Source organism: Diabrotica undecimpunctata, chromosome 8, assembly GCF_040954645.1.
Source record: "Diabrotica undecimpunctata isolate CICGRU chromosome 8, icDiaUnde3, whole genome shotgun sequence".
Lineage (NCBI taxonomy): Eukaryota > Metazoa > Arthropoda > Insecta > Coleoptera > Chrysomelidae > Diabrotica > Diabrotica undecimpunctata.
This window is the reverse complement of record NC_092810.1, coordinates 135,805,654-135,829,391: the sequence shown is the minus strand read 5'-3', so window position 1 is coordinate 135,829,391 and position 23,738 is coordinate 135,805,654. Positions and strand designations below refer to the sequence as shown.

General features: G+C 33.1%; 1 protein-coding gene across 1 annotated transcript; it reads right to left on the bottom strand.

The window, feature by feature from the left end:
* Positions 1 to 208: 208 nt before the first annotated feature.
* On the bottom strand, positions 209 to 23,738 carry LOC140448605 (uncharacterized). The gene is made up of 3 exons (XM_072541696.1): positions 23,457 to 23,738; positions 17,507 to 17,695; positions 209 to 574 (listed from the first exon to the last, which is right to left on the bottom strand). Exons 1-3 carry the CDS (start codon positions 23,556 to 23,558, stop codon positions 425 to 427), a joined length of 441 nt encoding a protein of 146 aa, XP_072397797.1. The 5' UTR covers positions 23,559 to 23,738; the 3' UTR covers positions 209 to 424.

The following is a 23,738-nucleotide window of genomic DNA, read 5'->3' as shown; positions in this document are numbered from 1 at the left end:
ATAAGAAAAAAATCGCCTGACTATGAGTCATTGGGTGGTTTAGCTTGGGAGTCCTGTTTTTCAATAATCTTCCCTTATATTTGAAATATAAAAAACTGCTTATGTGTGTAATAATAACTACACCAACAATAATTCTTTCTAAAGATGTAAACTATTTTAAGCTTTGCAAAACAAGAATAAATTATTCAGAAAAAAAAAACTTACAAACAATTTTTTCAGTTCAGTTTATTGTCCTGTTCATATTAAACCGTACAAATGACACTTACTAATTATTAATTATCTTATATTATCTATCAAATATCAAAAAAACACATTTTATATAAATCTTTGCAATTTTTTACAATTTAACATTTCTAAAATAATCAATTTTCACATTAATTTTCACTGTATATCAATATACGAATTCAAGTGTCTATCTGCACGTTTATGCTATTGAATAGGTCCTAATGAATACTGGTCGATCTGTCGGCTGAGATTCTTCGCACTCTCTTCTCTTTTCCGGCGATTTTTTTGCTGACTTTGATGCGTTGACAATTACTTCCTCTATTTCTCGTTCCAAAGCCGCCTCATTAGACTAAAACAAACGAAAAATGTATTAGACGTAAATAAGGCAGCAGGAAAATAAGCAAGAGAAGTAGTTTAAATGTGCGACAAACAGAAAGTTTTGTTTAAGAAAGTGAATTGTTGATCCAATGCCGATATAAATCCTGGGAAAAACACGGGTTGTCCAACTCTGTATTAATTTGTCAAATCTTTGATAGCTAAAATTTATATTATATATATATATATATATATATATATATATATATATATATATATATATATATATACGCGGTGTTTCAAAAAGGTATGTCATAAATTAAATCACGCATTTCGGGGACACAAATAATTTGATTTAATCCAACTTACCTTACTACAAAAGTGTACACAAAAAAAGTTACAGCCCTTTGAAATTACAAAATAAAAATAGTTTTCTTTTCATTATCTCCTAAACTACTTGACATTTTGTAATAAAAATGGATACGTTACTTTATTGTTCTGAAAGCATTTTTCAAGCAAAAGAAACAACAAAATCTAAGCGCACAGAAAAAATTTAAGAGGGGTGTGCAGCCCTAAATCCCCCAAACTTTTGAGTACGTTCAAATCAAATGAATTTTGTGGCTTCATTAGTTTAACACATTATTTTTTAAATTTTGTTGCCTCCTATCACTTTTTTCAAAAAACAGTTTTTATTGAGTTACGGCCCTTTTCATTAACCTTTAAAAAATTACGTGCAACTAAATAAATGGCTTAGATGAATGAATAAGTACAAAAAATGTCTATAACCTTTATAAATATGATATTACAATAAATGTTCAAAATGATCCCCATTTTCTTCAATACACATTCGGTATCGTTTATTCAATCAATATCAATCAAAGGTATCAATTATTGTTGTTCGTCCTCTATTGTTACAGAATACACTTTCTCTTTTATAAACCTCCAAAAGCAAAAGTCCGTGGGGTTAAGACCTGGACTTCTGGGTGGCCAAGAAATAGGTGCGTCACAACCCCTTTCAATCCACCGACCAGGATACTGCCTGCAAAGGTATTTCCAGACTTCATTACTGTAATGCGGTGGAGCGCTATCTTGTAGAAACCACATATTTTGCCTTATTGCAATATTAACTTCTTCCAAATACTCTTGTAAATCGTTAGCCAAGAACTGCAAATAATTATCACCATTTAAATTGTTGGGAAGAAATACTGGGCCTATTAGATTGTTATCCAGAATTCCTGCCCAAACATTAACTTTGAAAGTCCTTTTATGATAAGTCGTGTTTTTGGCGTGAGAATTTTCGTCGGCCCAAATGTGCTCGTTATGATGGTTTGTTATTCCATTTCTACTGAAGGCAGCCTCATTGGTAAACAAAATATTTCTAATAAAATTAACATTTCGAGTGTTTTCCATTAACAACCAATCGCAAAATCCAATCCTTTTAGCATAATCTTCAACCAATAACTCTTGAACCGTTGCTAAGTGATAGAGTTTAAGCAGCTGATCCTTCAAACGCCTCCAAACCCTTACAAGAGCAACATTAAGTTAAACAGCTATTACCCTTGTACTTGTTCCAGGGACTTCTTCAATAATTTCTAAAATGACTTCCATCAGTTGCATCCATTATTGGACGACCACTATTGCCAGCAACTTGCGGTTTAAATGTACCCGTTTTCTGTAAACGACGATCAATGGTCAGAAATAATCGTCTATCGGGTGTATTTTGATTGGGGTATTTTACTACATAACGCTTTACGGCTGCTGCACTATTTTCTTGACATTTACCTACGATATTTCCCATAGTTTGTTGAAATCATAATTTAATCTGATCCAACTTACCCAAAGTTAAAGGCATATCTGCCATTTCCTGAAATGTGTAGGCGATTGTAGTATCAAAATTTTTAACATTAATCTTATTCACACAATAAATGTTAGGTTCAAATTATTGATTATTATTGATGGAACTGTTTGTAACTATTATATCCGTAGAAACTAATTGTAATTTTATGGCCAACTAGGAAAAAACTAATTTTTCGAAAAAGTGATAAGAGGCAAAAAAGTTTTAAAAATAATGTGTTAAACTACTGATGCCACAAAATTTATTTGATTTGAACGTACTCAAAAGTTTGGGGGGATTTAGGGCTGCACACCCCCCTTAAAATTTTTCTGTGAACTTAAATTTTGTTGTTGCTTTTGTATGAAAAATTCTTTCAGAACAAGAAAGTAACGTATCCATTTTTATTACAAAATGTCAAGTAGTTTAGGAGATAATGCAAAAAAACAATTTTTATTTTGTAACTTCAAAGGGCTGTAACTTTTTTTGTGTACACTTTTGAACTAAGGAAGTTGGATTCAATCAATTTATTCTTGTCCCCGGAATGCGTGATTTAATTTATGACATGCCTGTTTTACTACAATTTTTATATACTATACTATACTATACTATACAAAAACAATTTTTATTTTGTAACTTCAAAGGGCTGTAACTTTTTTTGTGTACACTTTTGTACTAAGGAAGTTGGATTCAATCAATTTATTCTTGTCCCCGGAATGCGTGACTTAATTTATGACATACCTTTTTGAAACATATATATATATATATATATATATATATATATATATATATATATATATATATATATATATATATATATATATATATACAGGGTGCGAGGAAGTCCACTTCGAAAAAAAATTGTGCAACTTAGATAGGACCGTACTTTAAAAATATTTAATGTAATAAGTATACAGGGCCACCCATATTAACAAAGTGGAACAAAATTATTTTTGTGACCTTTTTTGAATGGAACACTCTTTATATTTTAACATTTTTGAACTCTTCCTGATGTTTCCGGTTTTACAATATCAGGTTCACGTTTAGATATGTTTTTTATTAATGTCGTAGTAAAAATAACCCCCTCTAGAATTGTAGAGATTTGATATCAAAGTTGAAAATTTATTAATATTCTCTATACCTAGCTGCTTTAATTTATGTAATTCCTGATTTTTTGGGCAAAACATTAATTGCAACAAAAATTGAAATTTTAACAGTGAAATTTTAACAGATAGGCCGTGAAAAAATACTTAATAATCTAGACTGATCCTTAATTTACCAGGGCGGATCTGTTTTCAGATGGATGTGAGGAATAACATTCGCATTTTTGCACAAAAAAAGTTGTTAATAACTTCAGTTATAATAATTGACTTATTCTACCTCCCGAATAGGTCGGGAATATTAATAAAAAATTAAAATATTTAAAAATTACTAAAAACATCGAATTTTTTCTCCTTTTACTCCAATCGTCAGAGACGAAAATGCCAATAAACCTCTAAAAATTATACGAACAAGAAGTAAAATTTTCATGTAAAATAATTAGGAAAACAGAAATCCAACAGTTTCAAGTTTCCTATTGACCAGTATTCCTATTTTCAAATCCACTATTACAATGCATTAGTTATTGTTTTTTTGCAATAATTTATAGAAAATATGCATAATATATTGTTTTAGTTCCCTTTGTTATGTATATCGTTTTAATTAAATATTCAGAATGATTTACAATCAGTTCAAGGATTAAGATTACGCTACCGGTAATAATCTTTCCATCTTATGTCTATCAAAAATAAATTAAGCGTCATTACACATTATCAAAAAATACATTCTCTAGTTAAATTATAAACTATCTTGAATTTTAGTATACACAAACTTCCAAAATTTTAATGATATTTTGGATGCATTGCGAATATGATCATGATTTAATTTTAAGTTCAATGTGTAGGTATGAGATACAATACATATTATGTTTTCCGTTATTCATTGTGACGTATGTGATTAAGATAAAAATTGTTTATAATTAGAATTAGGGCTTGTCCCATTTTTGTTGGCGATCTTTACTGCAAATTAATTTTTATCCTTCGCTGCGTGTATTAGCTAATTTTTTTAACTATTAGTCATGAGGTTTTCTTTCGACCTAATAATGTTTGATATATTATAAGATAATACAAAACGCGAATTTAACAACGCAATCATAGTTTCCATCCCAATAGCTATATCAAACCCTGTATACATATATTCAACTCCATTTAATCATCCTAAAATATAAAAATCAAGGATGATGTAACGATTTGATTAAAAATTTTTAGTGTGGAAGTTTGTACGGTCATCTGTTTTAAAAGGAATTCTTTGATTAATGGAAAAGTTAATTTTCCTTTATTCTTTGAAGCAGACGCCAAGCAATACATTTTAATCTGATTCTTACCATTCCTGAATTCCTGGCACTTCAAAGTAATCAGCTCTTGGTTGCATTGTCATCATTCAGACGCCAACTTTCTTTTCTAAATGAACTTAAGATAGTCCGCAATTTCAAATGCAGAGAAGCTATTAGGAATAAAAGGCATCCTGTCTTACTTCCTTCTAGTTATCATGCTACCAAACTTCTCTTTAGGGATATTCACATTCGATCATTACATTGTGGTCCTCAGCAATTGTTATACCTCATGAGAAAAAAATTTTGGCTAATTCATGGCAAAAACATTGCTAAGGCTGTTGTTCGTAACTGTGTAACTTGTTTTAACGCCCATCCTTCTTCTGTTAATGCAATAATGGGTGATCTTCCTGCAGCCCGTGTACAGCCTTCATTTTCTTTCGCTGTTACTGGGGTCGATTATGCCGGTCCGTTTCTTCTTAAGAACAGGCGGGACGTGGGTGCAAGACTTATAAGGGCTATGTATGTTTATTTTTATGCCTCAGCGCAAAGGCCTTACACTTAGAACTTGTATCAGATCTTTCAACTCAAACTTTTTTATCAGCCTTAAAACGTTTCATTTCTCGCAGGGACAAACCCACTTAGCTGATGTCAGATAATGGATCAAATTTTACTGGTGCATTCATTAAACTCAATGCATTAAGTAAATTTTTCAAATTAAATAAAGATAAAATTAAGGATGAATGCAATCATAACCAAATTTCTTGGAAATTTATTCCATGTTATACTCCCCACTTCGGTGGTATTTGGGAGTCAAGGGTCAAATCAATGAAATTACGTATGAAAAGAGATTTTTCCAATTCTTTACTGACTTATGAAGATTTTTAACCAATTCTTGTTCAAATAAAAAAAAAAATACTAAATTCTAGACCTCTTTCCGCTCTTTCCAATGATCCTTCCGATTTGAATCCGCTAACACATTCTCACTTCCTAATTGGCCGACCAATCAACTCAATTCCCGAAGTCGACATATACAATAAAAGGGAAACTCGTCTACAGTTACACGAAAGGCTTCAGTTCCTTCAGCAACATTTCTGGAAACGGTGGTCTTTAGAAAATATGTCAGAACTTCAGCAGAAGCAGAAGTAGAAGGTAAATCGTTCAAACGTCAGGATAAATACCTTAGTTCTTATCAAAGATAAGCAGCTACCATTCAAGAAATGGATTATTAGCCTAGTGCGAGATCTTCAACCTGGAAATGATGACGTTACTAGAGTTGTCTCAGTGCAGACTTCCAATGGTGTTCTTTGGAGGGCAGTGTCAAATATATGTCCTCTTCCGGTTAAAACAGACAAATAATGTGAAAATGCATTTTTAAGTAAACCCTATTTCACCTTATCTATGTATATTTCACATTATGTATGTATTTATTTTTTGTTATAATGTACTAATGTAATGTCAGTACTAGATTTTTCTCTTTCTTTTCCTTTGGGGTTAAAAAGATAAATTATGATGAATTTTTAGAAACCCAGTTCTTAATACTACATCCATTTCATACATAAACTGGAAAAATATAATTAAAAAACTGATTATTAATAATTGTCAATTTCGTATGTATTAATCATATATTTAACCTCAAATTGCTAGGTCCAAATCTGTCAGATGAAGGCAGTAGGTGTCGTGTCAGTCACGCACGGAGCAATAGTGGACAGAAGTATGAGAGGTGTACACACGTAATGCAGTGTTTTACAAAGTGAACTTACAACTTAACTAGGACTTGCAAACGAGGACAAGGCCAAATATGTGGTGGTTGCTAAAAACCCTTAAAATGTTAACACAACAATCACGACAAGCGAAGAAATGAAAATACGCATAGTAATAGTAAACAGATGGTCTTCAGAAACGTCTGATGCCACGTAGACGATGGATTGATGATCTAAAAGATAATCATAAGGTTCAAGGGACAAAAGATAAAAGGAAGTTGCTAGGAATAGACGGGTGTGCTGACTTCTCTGGAATGGATCCATCTTTCCATGGATCTGACTAGAGAAACAATATTCACCATTATAGAGACGTCTTTGATATTTGGACACCAATTTCAGCAACAGGAGTTTATTTATGGAAACTTCTTGTCAGGTATTTAATGAGCGATATGTAATATACATATTACCGTTGTTTTTCCAGAATTCTCTCCAAGATAATTGTGTTTTGAAAGAGGGCGTTGTATTGTTCTCTTCTAAATAACACTTTTTACTTACTATATTTAATTGAAATTAACTACAATTTAAGTAAGTGGTTAATAGTATTTAAATTAGTACATAATATAAAAATGACAGCAAAAAATAACTTTAGAACTACTTACATCTTTTCTTTTAAACTTGTACAATGTACTACAATGTAAAATATTACTAATATTATCTCGTAGGAATAATATCGTAGGAATAATATATACATATATATATATATATATATATATATATATACATATATATATATATATATATATATATATATATATATATATACATATATATATATATATATATATATATATATATATAAATATATATATATATATATATATATATATATATATATATATATATATATATATATATATATATATATATAGAGGACCACGATAAGAAAGCTATGCTTCCTCTCTTCAGTCACTACTGGAGCGCTACACCCAGTATTATTTTCCTTTTGTTTTAGTTTAAACAAATTTATGTGTTTTTCATATTAAATCTCTTTAATATTACGTTAATGTTTCATTAACCTCAAGTATGCGTTATCCTATTAATTTAAATTAGAGATAAATATCTAATGAAACGCTTTTATACTCATTACAGTAATTACAATTGTATCGTGGAAGTACAAAGTCATCCCCTAGAGATTCTGTTCACGTCAAGAGGTTATTTAGTCAACATTTCACTTTAATTCCTTGCTAACGTTGTGCGGTGTCATTCACCTGTTTCGATTACGTCGTTAACTTAAAAGATATTCATTTGGAACGTTAGTATTTTGCTCCTAAGACAGTTTACCAATATTTGTTTTACGAGTGTGTTGGTAACGATGATTATTTTTAATGAACAAATTAAAATTCACACACCGGTAAATACAAATATTTGTACAGTCGGTCACAGAAGAAACACTCTAACGAAAACTTGCTCTGCACAATACAGAATACAATACTGGGCGAATCATAAGTAACGAGGACTGTTTTACATACACAATTAATTTTTTTGGTCCATAAATCTGACATAAATATTAGTCCATACCAACTTTTGTTTGTAGAATGCCTATCCATTTTGGATCTTGATGAACATCATAGAAATTTGCACTGAATTGCTCTACTGACCAATTCAGTGGTTTACATATTACACAAAGTTTTCAGATTTTTAATCCAGGAAATTGATTTTCTTTCTGGCACCGTTTTCCCGTAAACTATTATTTATACACGTTTGTCATAATATGATCCAGAAATTACAATTTCCGAGTTTTAAGCATATTCAATATCTGACTGTCTTTTTTCATTATTCAACGGACTTTCATGGTAGTGATGTGATTTACCCAATACATTTCTGATATATTATTAACTGTAAAACTTGTCTGCTAAGACAAGACTATCGTCTGCAAATATTACACCGCGTTTAATTGAGATTGCACCTGTTGACTAAATTTATATGTTAGTTGTTTGGTTATAGCAGGTATTGTTTTTGATTCTGAAGTCCTTATATAAAGTTCATTTAAACTGGTAATTTTGGCATTAGCTTATTGGGTTTAATTCTATCAAATGCCTATATGGAAACTTTAGATTCACAAGTGAGGGCACGTTTCTTAAATATTAACATCTCTGCAGTTCATTTTGATATCTCAAAGATCAGACGACGGGCTTTCGATATTAAAGATCAATTAGATCGGTTCATTCCAACAAATGTGTTCAAGATCAATATGAGATTACATTGATTTCTAGATTTAATTCTTATTATAGACGTTCTCTATCTAAACTTGACCACAAATCAAGCTGTTTAAGCTCCAACTCCTTTGATAAGATCACGGTCCGTAATAATTGGCTTAAATTTCTCTCCGAGGTTTTAGCTTTGGATCCCAAATTTAGAGTACACCCCTCTTTCAAGGATAATTCCATTTATAATGTTTTTGCTGACATTGAAAATGTCCTTTCACATGGTGTAAATCTTGATCCCACAGGCGTTCGTTCTAATTTCAACAAAATTTTGCAACATTTTTTCCACAAACCTCTTTCCTCCTTTTCGGAGGTGGATGTGGCCTATAAGGAAACGACCGAGACGTTCGAGAGTTATAGTGTAAAAATTTATAAAAACACTCCAGAATTTCTCACTACCAGAGGCGTCCGAGAAGGAGACGCAATATCACCAAAGCTCTTCACTGCAACTCTAGAAAATATATTCAGCAAAATGAACTGGCAGAACAAAGGAATATCCATTGATGGAGAATACCTCAGCCATCTAAGATTTTAAGACGACATCATTCTGATAGCTAATAATCCTGCAGAACTACGAGAACTTATAAGCGACCTAAATGCAGCTAGCAAAGAAGTTGGCCTAAAAATAAACTTGACAAAAACCAAAACCATGTACAACGAGCTAGAGTAGTAGATGTTAAAGATGTAATAATAAACAACACTACACTTAAGACAGTAGATGAGTGTGTATACCTGGGACAATTAATACATATGTCTGGCTCCTTACTTCCAGAAATCAACAGAAGAATGAAACTAGCTTGGACATCTTTTGGTAGAAATGCAGTTATGTTCAAATCGACAATGAAAATCCACCTGAAGAAAAAAACATTCGATCAGTGTACACTACCAATCATGACATACGGCTTCAAAACTTGAACACTAAAGAAAGAGATAGTATCGAGACTCTTAAGTCACTCAAAGGTCATTTGAACGATGCATGCTAGGTATAACCAAGAGAGATCGAAAAAGAATAGAATGGATCAGACAAAAAACCAATGGTATTGATGTAATCCATAGAATTAAATCTTTAAAATGGCAGTGTGCGGGACATTTACCAAGAAGAACTGACAATAGGTGGTCCACTAGAATTACACCGTGGTATCCAAGAGACGTCAAGAGACTAAGAAGACGTCCAAATTTAAGATGGGACTATGACATAACGAAACAAGCCGGTACAACATGGCACAGAAAAGCGAATTTTAGACACTCGTGAGCAGATATGGCAGAACAGGCAGAAGAAGCGTAGGAAGACGTAAAATCTCGTGGCTACGCAATCTCCGTGAATGGTTTGGATGCAGTTCAATTGAACTATTCAGACGCGTAACCAACAAAATTATAATAGCTAGAATGATTTCTAATCTCCGATAGGAGCGGAACTTGAAGAAGAAGAAGAGCAGATATGAATCTGCCCACGTGTAGTTCTGTGAAGAATGAATATGTAAGGGAGGCTACACCATATAGAAAAGGTTGATGCGTGTGAGTAATAAAGATAAAATGTAATGACATGTCTCGCAAATAGAAAAATTAAAAACTACGTAAGTGTATCGATGGAAAGCAACCATTAATACGTATTTCTGACTATTTGATCGTCATAAGTACGGTGCATGTAGGAACGTGTTAACTTGGGAAAGGATCATTACAGGAGCAATACAACCAATTTGTGACAATAGAGTTAGAAGACCCTGATGGTTTCGAGGGCAACTACAATCAATAACCACGGAGAAAGTAGCTGTAGCTACCTAGACTAGAATACGCTGGTGTATCAGATTGATCTATGGATGAGGAATATGGCAAGAGATTGAAGTTTTTGGCTCGGTGTTACTCATTTCCTTAGTCCCTACAGGAGGAGAGCAGTATGATTAAGAAATCGGAATATTGAAACAGAAAACGTTTATTTCCATGCTTCTTCTTCTTCTTCTTCTTAACATGCCATACACCAAAGTGCGTAGGCGACTATCTCATTACTAGAATTCTGTTCTTGGCGACGTGACACAGGTCGCCTGTGCAGAGTATGTTAAACTTCCATGTTAAACCGCCATGCAGAGTATGTTAAACAAATATAACATGTAAATATTGTTACACGTTTACTTATTGACCGAAGAAAGTTTACTAGTTGTATGAATAGTGATCTTTATTAGTTTTTTCGTTTCTCATTACCATCCCATTTTTTTACCCTTTCCACGTTTAAATATACTTTTATTAATGTTCTGAATCTCTTTTTTTGTGGAATATTTACTTTTTCTAACAACTAATAAAACGGGTGTGACAGTCCAGTGGGACTGCCGGTGGAAGTTACACTTCTATACACGCATTCGCCGTTACAAATTTATTTGGGAGTCAATCTGCACAATCATTACATATGTAATTCTATAGGTAAGACATAGCAGAAAGAGAAACAGAATTAATAACAACTTACTAACAATGAAGGATGGAATCAATATTTTGATGAACATGTATATTTTTAATTTCATATATGTATGAAAGGAGTTGAATGCAAAATTTTTTTACACATACTCTGCAGTAAAATTCATTGTTTATTTTGTTATTAATATAATAATACAATACAAATTAAACTGAAATATTCATAAGTATTTAAAAATGACAATAATATACATAAAAAAATACACTACAATACAGTGCAACATAATTTCATATATAATAATACAATACAAATTAAAATGCAATATCCATAAGTATTTAAAAATGACAATAATGTAATAATATTAATAAAAAAGACCTCCCCGACTGGGAATCGAACTCCGGTCTCCCGCGTGACGGGCGGGGATACTGACTACTACACCACCGAGGACATAACACAAATGTATTTCAAAATTGACAGTTCTGGATCATACAGTGATTTATTGAGATTATTATTTTGAAATACAAAAGAATAATATAATTATGAACATTTAATAAATAATACAAAACATATCACATAAATAATAATATTAATAAGTATTATATTATATGTATAATATTATATGTATATCTATCTTTATATATTATATATAATATTAAATTATATATACAAAAGGAACATTTTTATATTCGAGAGAGGAAGAGAGAGAAAATATATTTTCTGTCTCTCTCTTACTCATTATCTTACATATGTAATGGTTTCACAGATTCACTCCCATACAAATTTCCAACGTGAAGCGCGCGTATAGAAGTATAACTTCAAAAACCAAATTTGTTTAGTTTATTAACCTTTTGTATTTTGAGAACGATTTCCGGAGTGGAAATCGAAACGTCAAAAAAACACGGATTTTAATGTAAAGTTGTGGCTTATTTCCAATAAAAACAGTAAATTGTATAAAAAATTTAGTAGTTATTTAAATATGATTTCATACGACCTAACCAAATTTATTTATTTATGATGTTTCTATAAATAAAAGCGCGTTATTGGATGCGTTGTAAGAAAATCCATCGGGATAAGTCGAATGAACCCGCAAGGGAAATTTCATTCCTATATCCTCTATTTGATGTGGGACATCTTGCATTATATTGCAATATCGACAGTGATTTCCACTTATATTGAAAACGATTTTATACGCTTGCTCTTTTTGTTTTGCTGTTGCTCTTTAAATATCCTCTGGGTAAAAAATGCTTTCGTAAATAAAAATGGACAGGAAAAAGCAGTGTTCAATCAGTTAAAACAGATTGTGTCGATTGCATACATTAAATTTCTTTTTTTATTATTTATTTCTTTAAAAATGATTTATACATTATAATAAAAATGAAGTACAAAGGTTAATCATCTGAAAATCACATTCAGTCAGAAATAAACGAAGAAGAACGCCAGATCAAAGTTAAAAGTATTTTCAAGTAATTTTATGTGCTACATTTATGAAGGCTTCTATCGTTTTGTTTTTGTATATATTGATATAATTTACGAGACTTTTTACCGGTAGTGCCAAAAAAATAATTTAGGAGTAATTCAACTTGTTTTCTTACAGAAACATAAAACGTATTATTTGTGGTTTATTTCCATGTTTATTCCTATACGAGCGAGCAGGGCCGGACTGGCTTAAAAAAGGCGCCAACCTTCACTCTAAACAGAAAGCGACAGACTCGACCTCTCTCAACCTTTTTTGATGAAATTTGTTGAAATCATAAGGCACGTAAAGTGCGTTAATTTTAATTCAAATCAATAAACTTTATCAGAATCCAAGACGGGGAGTTTCCCACTGTCTCTTTATTCCGTTATACTCTTTTGTACTCACTGGATACTCCAATAAATTAAAAAAAAGTGTGAGCAATTTTTTAAATGCTTCTATAGAAAAATGTACTCACTTAAAAATTTTGAGAAAATTTGGGGTAACTGGTGGTCGACAGAACTCTCATTCTGATTTTTTTTTTTAGATTTTTAAGGGTACTCCAAGGCTCCATAAAAAATATTTTCGAGGGTTTTTTATGATTCTATATATCTATATATCGAGAAAAGTAGTACGACCGTACATCATCAATCAGCCAATCCCGTCCACTGCTGGACATAGGCCTCCCTCAGTTCTTTCCAGTGTTCTCTACACTGGGCCGCGTACGACCGTTAATCCAATATAAATCAAGGATCACTCAAAGAGTGGTGGGTTTTTCGGTCAAAAAGTGGAGAATAAGACAAAGAAGGTGGCTACATCTATTTATTCGAAGACGTTTCGCTCTCTTATCAGAGAGCATTATCAGTTCATCTAAAAAAAATAATATGAAAAAACCAAACATCCATTGAGAAGTTAATACAACAGTGTTACCTTACAAATACATGTAGCAGTCAAAGGTATAAAATATAAAAAAGCTTGAGACATTAAACCATTGAATCGTTAAGTTGTAGAAACAATAAATTAAAACTAAGTAAACTAATTAAAAAAAAAAGTGTGTAAAAAACTAGTATTTGCCTAGAAACTAACGAGATCACCAGATCAACCTTCCAACAATAGAATATTAATTTAGTTTAATTTAGACTTTAGGTAGCATTATTAAAATGATTGCAAAAGTTTGCAGTAGTAATCTTGTAAAAAAATGTATTAAAAGTTACCATAAAAAGCTTCTACACTTCCCAGAAACACTCGGCGAATTGGACCTTTTTTAAAGCGCAAGCTATAAACGTGCTATAAACGAGCTATAAACGTAAAAGTGACTCAAAAGATATAATTTCGAATTATACCAACTTTTTAATGAACCAGATGTCGGAACGTTCATTAAAAGACAGCGAGTTAGATGGGCTGGACACATAATATGAATGCCTGATCATATGATTGCTAAAAAGCTAACGACAGAAACACCTATAGAAAGAAGAAGCGGAGGCCGACCGCAAATTAGGTGGTTAGATGGAATTGAGACCGACTTAGGGTTACTAGCGATCAGAAGATGGCAACACGTTGCCAGAAACTGAACAGAATGGCGACGAATCTTAGAGCAGGCCAAGAAACACAGAGGATTGTCGAGCCAAAGATGATGATGATATTTAATTTTAATTACTTTTGTATTTATTTTACTTAATAGTAGTAAAGTTAAAAAAGAAATGGTCCAGTAGGTGGTACTGTAGACTAGCGCAATGCTTCATACTACATTTTCTGTATTTTTAAAATTAAATAAAGTTATTTTATTATTTATTTAGTATTATTTTTAATTATATAATTATAAGATAAAAAAAACATACAGAAGTTAAAACACTTCACAATTGTATTTGCGTATATAAAAACATATAGTTAAAACTTTTAAAAGTGTCGTCAAAATTTATACAGTAGCATAACGTTTTCGATCTAATCAGATCATCCTCAGTGCCTTATGTAGTTGAAGCTAACAATAAATTTGTGGCTGTGACATCCATATATGGGTTTACATCATTCCAAAATTAAATTATATGGTGACCTTATAGGTCGATGACATTGGATAAAATTTAATACTTGAGGAGCTACATGTCTCTCTGCTCGGTTTTTAACACGTGGTTCTTGTCAGTTAAAACGACACAGATCCTATGTAAATGTAAACCCATGTGATGTAAACCTATATATGGATGTCACAGCCACAAATTTATTGTTAGCTTCAACTACATAAGGCACTGAGGATGATCTGATTAGATCGAAAACGTTATGCTATTGTATAAATGTTGACGACACTTTTAAAAGTTTTAACTATATATGTTTTTATATACCTAAATACAATTGTGAAGTGTTTTAACTTCTGTATGTTTTTTTAAACGATGGTATACAGTCAACTACTGGGATTTTCCCATTAATTTTTAATTATAAGATAGTTCTGACGGGTACTCGCAGTCCTTCAGATACCGATGCATAGTGGTATAATGTATTATATATAGGTATTTGAAACGTTAAATCACTTTATTATGTGGGTTTAGTATACTTATCTATGTTTTTGACACTAATAGACTGGGGAGAACTCCTTCAAAACGATCGGCATCAAAATATAGCTTGCAGCAAATATGATAATCGGTCTCGGATAGAAACAACGAATTATTCTTTTTATTTTGATCTATTTTACGAATTATTTTTTATATAAAAAAAAGTATGGCATAAGAAATGTATAAAAGAAAGTACAAAATTTACTGTAACACTTTAAAACCAAGTGGTTTGACAAATACAAGTCACGTTATCCAATAAGGACGCTACGAGTGTTTTTCAGAGACACTCAGCGACTTGAGCACAACAAGCAGCGTACAAAAATAATATTGTTGGGATTTCGGTGCCATTTGTTGGGTACATAGTTTTGGCTATACAGTAGTTTATTATTATAGGCAACTAAGAGATGAAAGTGGTGCACTTATAACAGATATAAACCAAAAAATGCAGAGATGGACACAATATATAGCACAACTTTTTGAAGACAAAGAGAGAACAGAAGCACCAAAAGAATTTAAGGATAATACTGGGCCTGACATTATACGAGAAGAAATTGAATATGCAATGAAACAAGCTAAAGGTGGTAAATCTCCCGAACCTGATAAAGTTCCTATCGAATTACTCAAAATTGTAAATACTGAATCTATTGATCTTCTTTTGTATATATTCAATACCATATATAGAACAGGTATAATACCTAAAGAATGGCTCCAATAAACATTCATACTGCTACCCAAAAAAGCCAATGCAAAGGAGTGCAATGAACATCGCACCATAGCCTTAATGAGTCATTTCTTATGTGGTGATACCGACGTATTTTGAAAATATCATGGATGGATCGCAAAACAAACGAACAAGTTCTCGAACAACTAGGAAAAAATGCGAAGTTTTAAATTCTATAAAAATCAGGAAATTAGAATACTTGGGGCACATCATGAGAGGTGAAAAATACGAACTACTAAGGAATATAATGCAGGGTAAAATCAAAGGCAGACTAAGCGTAGGAAGACGTAACATCTCGTGGCTACGCAATCTCCGTGAATGGTTTTGATGCAGTTCAATTGAACTATTCAGGCGTGTAACCAATAAAATTATAATTGCCAGAATGATTTCGAATATCCGATAGGAGCGGAACTTAAAGAAGAAGAAGTTTTTTATTTTTTGGCTCTACAACTCTAAGTGAGTCTTTGCCCCGTTTACTATTTTCCTCTACTCTCGCTGGTCTTGTGCAGCAGTCTCCTATTGTTGTACCCATATTTTACGTAGATTACTCGTTTCTGCATCTTTCCATCTCTTTCTTGGGCGATCAACTGACCTTCTGTCATCGTGCCTTTCTCAGAAGGCTGGATTTAGTAGTCCTTTATCATTCGATCTCAGTACATGTCATGTCTATCTTATCCGATTTGCCTTAATGTATTATACTATGTTTTCTTCTCCGTAGAGTACTTGGAAGTCCTGGTTATGTCTTTGTCTCCATTTTTCTGTTATGTCGTCTCAACAAGGCCCAAAGATCGGCCAGATATAGTAGTTGGCGCTTACTATTTTACAAAAAACCTAAGGTGTGAGGAGGCTGTTTGTTGTACCCACTGGCTTCGTTATGTACGATTCTGAGGCGCAAAATTTCGCACCGACTCCTATATGTATAATAAAGTTGGCTAGCAGAAAGAACTGTACCTGTATATAGCCAATTGTGGGATAACATACTCGTATAGCAGAATCAGAGTATATTTATAATAACGGCAAACAAATCGTTAAAATCGTCTTCGAGGGCGCCGAACGTCGCATCTAAGCTATCAACACAAAACCTTGGTTGCCATTTTCGAGCAAGGGCTCTGGCCTTTGATTATCTGGTAAATGATAGGAGTTTTAATTTTTAAAAACACCATGTTCAATTGATCTTTGCACCAGTAAGTCGGGAGCTAGTTAAAATTTTGTTTCTGGTGAACGGTAGCAGTATCATCTTTAGTTAAAAGTCAAAAGTGTTTTTAACGTAAAATGTTTTATGGCTAGATGTTAACAAAGGAACTAGTTTGGGGGAGTACATTTTAGGTAAATGTCTGCAGGATTTAAAATGGCAAAATATAATATTGTTAAAAACCAATAGAACTTCGTTCGAAATCAATTCAGGAAAATGCCAAATCTGAGCTTTCTCCAATTTACAAGTCAAATAGGCGATCAATTAACTGACATGAGGAATCTAAAACTTGCATTCCATAACACGTCAACTTGTCTAGGCACAAACCCTTCGCCAATTGATTTATTTTTAAAAAAATTATATTTTTTTATTTTCTGTCTAATAAAGCATATAATACTATAAATAATGTTTTTATTAGTTGACACATACATAAAAGTAGATTGTATCTAGGAAGAGAAGAAGTTACTTACAAAAAGCCATATGGATCACTTACCCGTTGAAGTTTTCTCTTTCTGTGTGCTGCGTACAGTAGGGAAGCAACGTACAGTATCATAATGATAAATCCGCCCATCAGAGCAGATAGTCCTGATCGTCCATACACCACCGCATGGTATAATCCGACTACAACTATAAAAATAATTACGCCAGTTGCTAATGCTCTACCAGTGCTGCGTCTCTCTTCCTGTAATAAAACCACAAAAGTAATTAAACTTCGACCACTAACGACGCTATAAATGTAATTTATATTCTTGCATTCAAAGAAAAATGGTACACGAGGAAAACAAATATTAATTCAAGAAATTCCAGGTATTAACAACTTAAATGTGGGTTATGCAGTATCGAGAGAAGTTGTAATCTCAGAAGATCGTGTAATCATAATTAAATACAGGATGGACCAATTAAAATATATTTATGAAATATATTTTTTTATTTACGGATATACTTACCATTTTTATAAATATATAACGTCAACCTGTACAAAGTATGAGTTGAGTTAAAAAACAAATTAAGATCAGAATTAAAATAAATTAACTTAGCAACTTAACTTATTAAAACTACAATAAAAGTACAATAAAACAGCATATCTATGTTTTATAGATTTGACAAAGGCTTTCGATCGCATCTAAGTTGAAGACGTCTTACACCTTCTGTATAAAAGAAACATACCAATCAATATTATACAAACCATGGAAAACATCTACTTCCATAATCGAATACAGACAAAGATAAATGGACAACTAACACAGTGTATACCAGTACAAAGCAAAGTCAGACAGGGGGACTCGTTAAACCCACTTTTCTTTAATATAATAATGGACGAAATCATACAAGCAGTACGTAAAGTTTATGGTTACGTAATAGGGAACAAAGAAATCCAAATTTTATGTTATGCGGACGACGCCGCATTAATCGCTGAGAGAGAAGACGAGCTCCAAAGATTAACACATATCTTTAAAACAACAGCCAAGAAATACAATATGATAATATCAGCACAAAAAACCAAGTGTATGACAATATCTAAATACCCGCTACGATGTAAAATCGAAATTAATAAAAAAATATTAAAGCAGGAGGCCAGGTTTAGATATCTGGAAATAGGTACAACTAGTTACGGAGATGTTCAAGAAGAAGTACAACAACAAACCTTAAAAGCATGTAAAGTGGAGGGATCTCTTAATGACACAATCTGAAAGAACAAACACCTAAGACAAGACACAAAACAAAAGGATCTTCTTATCATGGCGCCGTCTTCTTTCAAAGGTTGGCGATCCAAATGGCAATTGTAGTTTTGGAAACTGCTGCGCGAAAGATTTCTGCAGATGAGCGGTTGAACCATCTCCTCAGGTCTTTCAGCCACGAGTTCTGGCGTATTCCTACTGATCTTTTACCCTGTACTTTTTCTTCCAGTATAACTTGAAGTAATTCGTATCTTTCGTCTCTCAAAACATGACCCAAGTATTGCATTTTCCTCTCTTTGATTGTTCTTAGTAATTTTTTTAGTTTACACATGCGACGAAGTACCTCAACATTAGTAACTCTTTGTACCCATGGAATTCTCAAGCATTCGTCTGTATATATACATCGCAAAGGCATCTATTCTTTTTTCTGTTTCAGAGTCCATTGTCCAACTTTTACAGCCATACAGTAAGACAGAAAAAACGTAACATCTGATCATTCGGATTCTAAGCTGCCAACTAAGGTCTGATTTTGTAAAAAATGTTTTCATGCTCATGAATGATTTCCTTCCTTGTTCGATTCTTGATAGAATTTCTTTTTGTTGGATTACACTGACTCTTGATATTTGCTCCCAAATATTTTGTGTAATTTACTTGTTCTATTATTTGACCCTTGGCATACACATTTACGTTTATTGGTGTCTTTGAAAATACTAAAGTTTTAGTTTTGGAAACGTTTAGATGTAAACCGAACATTTCGCTGTGGTGAATTACCGCATTTATTATATTTTGTAGTTCTTGTGCGTTGCTTGCTATTAAGACGGTATCATCAGCATCTCTGATGTTGTCTATGCTGATTCCGTTAATCTTAATTCCGCCTTCGACCTCGTCTAATGCTTCTCTGAATATAGACTACGAATATAAATTACACAGTAGCGGTGATAAGACGCAATCCTGTCTCACTCCTCGTCGGATTTGTATATCTTCGGATGTTGTGTGTTCTATTTTAATTATTGCCGTTTAATGCCAGTATAGTTCTGAAATAATTCGCAAGTCTTGTTCGTCAACTCCAGTTATTCTCAGAATTTTAATCATCTTTTAATGGTTAACGCAGTCAAATGCTTTTCGATAGTCAATAAAACATACATATACATCTACATTTATGTCTCTGCATCGTTGCGTTAAGAGTGTAGGCGCAAAATTTCGGGCCAATGCTTTTTAAATGCATTCATTTTTTTCGAATCCTAAAAAAACTAATAAAAATAAAAATATTAAAGGTGTATTTTTCCTGAAGTTGTTCGATTTCTAGGCATTTCGTTGACATCCAGTTTTCTTTCGCCTCCCTACACTTTTTTCTAATCATTTTGTTGATTTGCTTGCATTCTATTGGGATTGTTTTATGTTTTCGTCTTACGTCCCTGAGGTCCATGATCTCTTGCGTTATCCATTCTTGTTTTTTGTTGTGTTTTATGAACCCGATGTCTTCTTCTTGTATCTTTGTTATTTGTGTTTTAAGAGCAGTCCATGTTACTTCAATATCTGTCTGTACCAAGTTTTCCATCGTTTTTATTTCTTTTTCAAGCTTAATACTTATTTATTTTTTCTGTTCAGGGTTCTTCAGTTGCGAGATGTCTATTTTTCTTGTCACTGATTTCTTTTTGACTTTGAGAAATCTTTTTAATCTAAAATCCATTATAACTGGATTGTGGTCGCTGAGTATATCAGCTCCAGGGTATGTTTTCGTAGATTGTATGTACTTCTTAAAGGTGTTATTGAGCAAAATGAAGTCAATTTGATTTCTAACAATTCTGTCTTTTCTGTCTGCAGGTGATTTCCATGTGTTTAGCCTTCTAGGATGTTGTTTGAAGAAGGTATTGGCTATTAACGGATTGTTTTCTACGCAGAATTGTACAAGTTTTTCTCCTCTGTTATTTCTGGTACCTAGACCGTAGTATGCTCCTAGTGGTCTCCTTTAGCACTACGACTAATTTTAGCGTTAAAGTCACCCATGATCATCGCTATCTCACCTCTTTTTGTCAGTCGAAATATTTCATCCATGTTGTTATAAAATTTTTTGATTTTTCGATTTCTTCGTCTGACTTCTCACTTTTTGAAGCATAGACCTGAATATTATTTAGTTTTCTGTGAGTTATTTGCAATTTTAACATTGCTACTCTATCATTTAGAGGGATGAAGTCTGTGATTGATTGAGCAATTTTGTTCGACACTAATATAGCAGTTTCATATTGATGTTCTGGGTCGGTTCCACCTGAATAGTATTATATGTATCCATGTTTTGTTTTTTGTACTCCTGATCCAGGTCATCTTACTTCACTCATCCCCAAAATGTCCATTTTCAGTCTTACCATCTCAGCTTCAGTGTTCGCCAGTTTTCCGGACATAAATAAGCTGCGTACGTTCCAGGTGGCGATGCGTACTATTCTGTCGTATAATTGTATTCTCTGTCCACTTTCTTGGGTAGTTGACGGGGGGATTCTTCGCACCCTCTCCCCATTTAAGGGGTGCCCCGACTGAGGGCCATTTTCTTTTTCTCGTCTGTCATTTAGATTTGTGGAAAATATAATGGGGTGGTTTTTCCGTTGCCTTCCCCATCGCAGTACCACAACCATTTAAACTGCTCCAGTCATCCTTGTGGTAATCCAGTTTCCAGCCGGTCCAGGATCATTTCCTCTACGCCTTGAACTGGTACTGATGATCGCTGCTGCCCTTTACTATGGAGGGATAGGAAGTAGAAAACTAGATTTTGGAAGGATAAAGGAATGGGACATGATTTCTCTCGGTAAGGAATTGAGAGCAAATCGTGGCATACGTGGGCAGAGACGCTTCCCTAAAGTAGACTTATTTTCCACCAGGATCGTAGAAAAGTGTCTGCCCGCTACCCCCAAAAGGATCTATAAAGCAGCAATTAGAAAAAAAAACGACGAATATCAGACAAAAGTCTTTTGGATACGAAGAGAAGCGAAAACATAAAAAAAGCATGCAATATAGAAGACATAAATTAATGGGTGACAAAACGGAAACAGGACTGGAACGAACACATTAGTAGAATGGCAGAGGATAGGATAGTACGAATAGCACAAGATAAGTCACCAAATGGACGAAGAAGTATTGGCAGACCAAGAAAAAGATAGTGTGATAATTTAAACAATTTAGGAGGCTAATAGTGAAGAAGAAACAGATTTTAAAGCCTACATTCAAGAAGGAAGAAAAAGGAGAAGCCTTCTTCTTCTTGTGCCACTCCTATCGGAGATTGGAAATCATCAAGGCTATCCTGACCTTTTTTACAGCTGACCTAAAGAGTTCATTAGTGGTACAGCCAAGCCACTCTCTCAAATTACGCAACCATGACATTCTTCTATGGCCTGGATTCCGTTTTCCTTCTATTTTTCCTTGCATTATATTTTGAAGTAACGCGTACTTATGTCCTCTCATCAGGTGACCCAAATATTCGAGTTTTCTTCGTTTGATCGTTGACAAAATTTCTGGGTCTTTTCCTATCCTTCGCATTACTTCAAAGTTTGTGACTCTTTCAACCCAACTTATCTTCAGCATTCGATGGTAGCACCACATCTCGAAACTTATTTTTTATGCTGTTCTATTTGAAAGTCCAGGCCTCTGCACTGTATAATAGCCTGTTAAATACGTAGCCTCTTAGCATTCTTAATCGTAGATGGATGCTTGTATCTCTGTTGCAGAGGAATTTCCTCATCTTTATGAAGGTGGCCCTGGCAATTTCGATACGTCTTTTTATTTCATTGTTTTGGTCTCCAGTTTCGTTTATTGAAGTCCCCAAGTATTTGTAACTTGAGATAGAAGAAGAAGCCAAATATTTCCAAACTATTACTGTGCTTATTATGCAGAATTTTTTAAATGGGTTTAGTTTGACCATAGTTTGCGGTATGAAACGAAATGTCGAAAATTTCAGTATTAAAAGTTTTTCTAGTAATAACATTAAAACTTAATACACTAAGTAATGTATGTAAGTACACTTTAATTTCGTTAAAATCGGTCGATCCTAACCAAAGTTATAGGTATTTGTCCACAAACCCACTCTCCCCCACCCTTTATTTGAAAAAAATAAAAGAAAGTACTTGAACAACTCCTAATTTAGGCCTGTTTCTAGTTTACTTATTTAACACTTGGTATAATTGGGCGTATTTCACAAAAAACTGGTTTTCAAATTTTTCTTCACAGGTTACGCCCCCTGGCGGTTAACCCAGAGAATTGAAAGTTATTTCCAGCGATTTCTCTTAGCCACGTTTACTAAGGAATTTTTGCTCCTAAAGGTATAACATGAATAGTTTCTGATATATAGCCGGGAGATCGGCTTATTGGACCACCCGGTACATCCAAATACAATTGCAAACCGGAAATTCGTCGACAATAAATGGAGTCGTAGGCTAAAATGTTTAAAACCAAATGATCTACCAAACAGATTTATTGTTTAAGCAAAACCAGCCGTATAAATTCTACCTAATTAATTGTGATTGTGCTTTATTATTTTATTGCTTTAAACTTACATACTTTATAATTAAACTCGTCATAATAAATTAGTAAACTTTATAGTTGCTAAATAAATATAAAGAACTCTCCACTGGAAGAGGTTCCTACACGCTAAGTAACCAAACAAATTAGTTATTATTCTTCATTTTTGGATAGATTGTAATTTTAATTGGAGAAACACACATACGAAAAATAAAGACAAAGACAAGGAGAATGATTATTATTAAATAAATATTTTCTTACCCTAAGAATATCACTACTGTCTGCAGCTTCAACATCTTCACTATCTTTAGTTTTGTCCGCCTTCTTTAAAATACCCTCATGGGGCTCTTCTTTAACCGCCATACCACGAACTTCACATAACGTTCAATTCTACGGGCTCGCAAGTTAAAACTAACATCAAAAATGCAAAATTTTCGATCGACGAGGTTATATCAATATAGTAGCAATAAATCGATAGAAAATGATCAATTAATGCTTCTGACCGGTAAACATCATATAAAAGAGTAAACTATACGCCGGTAT